The sequence below is a fragment of the Varanus komodoensis genome, unplaced genomic scaffold (genome assembly GCF_004798865.1).
Source record: "Varanus komodoensis strain SLA01 unplaced genomic scaffold, ASM479886v1 scaffold4798, whole genome shotgun sequence".
In the NCBI taxonomy this organism is placed as follows: domain Eukaryota; kingdom Metazoa; phylum Chordata; class Lepidosauria; order Squamata; family Varanidae; genus Varanus; species Varanus komodoensis.
This window is the reverse complement of record NW_025336058.1, coordinates 12,228-13,396: the sequence shown is the minus strand read 5'-3', so window position 1 is coordinate 13,396 and position 1,169 is coordinate 12,228. Positions and strand designations below refer to the sequence as shown.

Genomic DNA, 1,169 nt, shown 5'->3' with positions numbered 1-1,169 from the left:
GTGCTGTATGGAAGCAGCAAGGGAGAAGGGATCCCGGATCGGTTCTCAGGCTCCGGCTATCAGGGGAACCCCAACTATCTAACCGTCACCAATGCCCAGGCTGAAGATGAGGCTGAGTATTACTGTGCTGCCTGGGAGAACAACAACTATGTGTCTCACAGTGGTTGATTCTGGTAGGGAACTGAGACAAGAACCTCCGGTCTCCCTCCGCAAGGGGCAGCAGGAAGAAACAGCAGAGAGCTCAGTCCCACCGTTGGCTGCAGAACCGTCGGTTACTGGCGCCATTTCAACTGCTCTGAACAGCTCCTGGGCAAAGCTCCCACTCTCCCTCTTTGGCACCAGCTCCTGGGATGCCCGTTTCCCTGCTCTCACATCACGCCTCCTGTTTCCCCCTGCACTCAACCGGAGCATCCCTGAAGGCTGCCAGGGACAACTAAGGGAAGGCCAAAGATTCCAGGCTTTCCCCTCCTTCTGCTCCCCAGCCTGCATTTTATTCCCTGTAACTGACGGAGAACTACAAGGCACCCTTTGCTGGAAATAGGAAAGTCAGGGTTTTCTGTCATCAGATTCACCCACTTCCCTTCTTTGTTGGGAATTGTTGTAAGCATGTTCTTCCACTCGGACTGGTGGCTGCTACGGCTCACTTTCAGCTGCTGTGGTGTGAGCATCTGCCCAAATCCCCAAAGCGCTCCATCTCCAGGAGGGAAAGGGCTTGAGAATTCTGGAACAAGCTGCCCGGGCAGGAGAGCAAAGTCAGCCCTCCCTGCTCCTTATCCTCACGTGCATTTGGCTCTGGCTGTCAAGGAGGATGGACACCTGGGGATCTGGTCAGCCTGGAAGATGCCACTGGGCAAAGCGGTCACACTCAAGGGTCCAAGACGGCGACGCCTCTTCTCCCTCCTCCACAAGCTGGAAAAAAGCATTTCCATGCACTACAGTTTCCTTTGAATCTTAAGTGTCCTATTGCTGGCAATGAGAAGAAAAATGGTGCTTCCTTTATCCACTGTGCAAAGACATATCCAACAGGCACAGAGAGGCTCCCCCTAGCACCACATGCTTCTCTGGGCCTCTGCAAGTCACTGAGCTGCACAAGGCCACTAAGGGTGGGAAAGCTGCTTTCCGGGGTTCCACCTGCAGGTGGCAGTGCTGGTCCACCTCCTGGCTTTTGT

The 1,169-nt window shown here is 54.6% G+C and overlaps 1 gene segment (V, D, J or C); it reads left to right on the top strand.

Moving 5' to 3' along the window:
- The window catches only part of LOC123030911, a gene marked incomplete at its 5' end in the record, with an annotated part of 4,204 nt that extends 4,036 nt beyond the window's left edge, over positions 1 to 168 (top strand). The window contains 1 exon segment of the V gene segment in view: positions 15 to 168. Coding sequence covers positions 15 to 168 — 154 coding nt within the window.
- Positions 169 to 1,169: the final 1,001 nt, after the last annotated feature.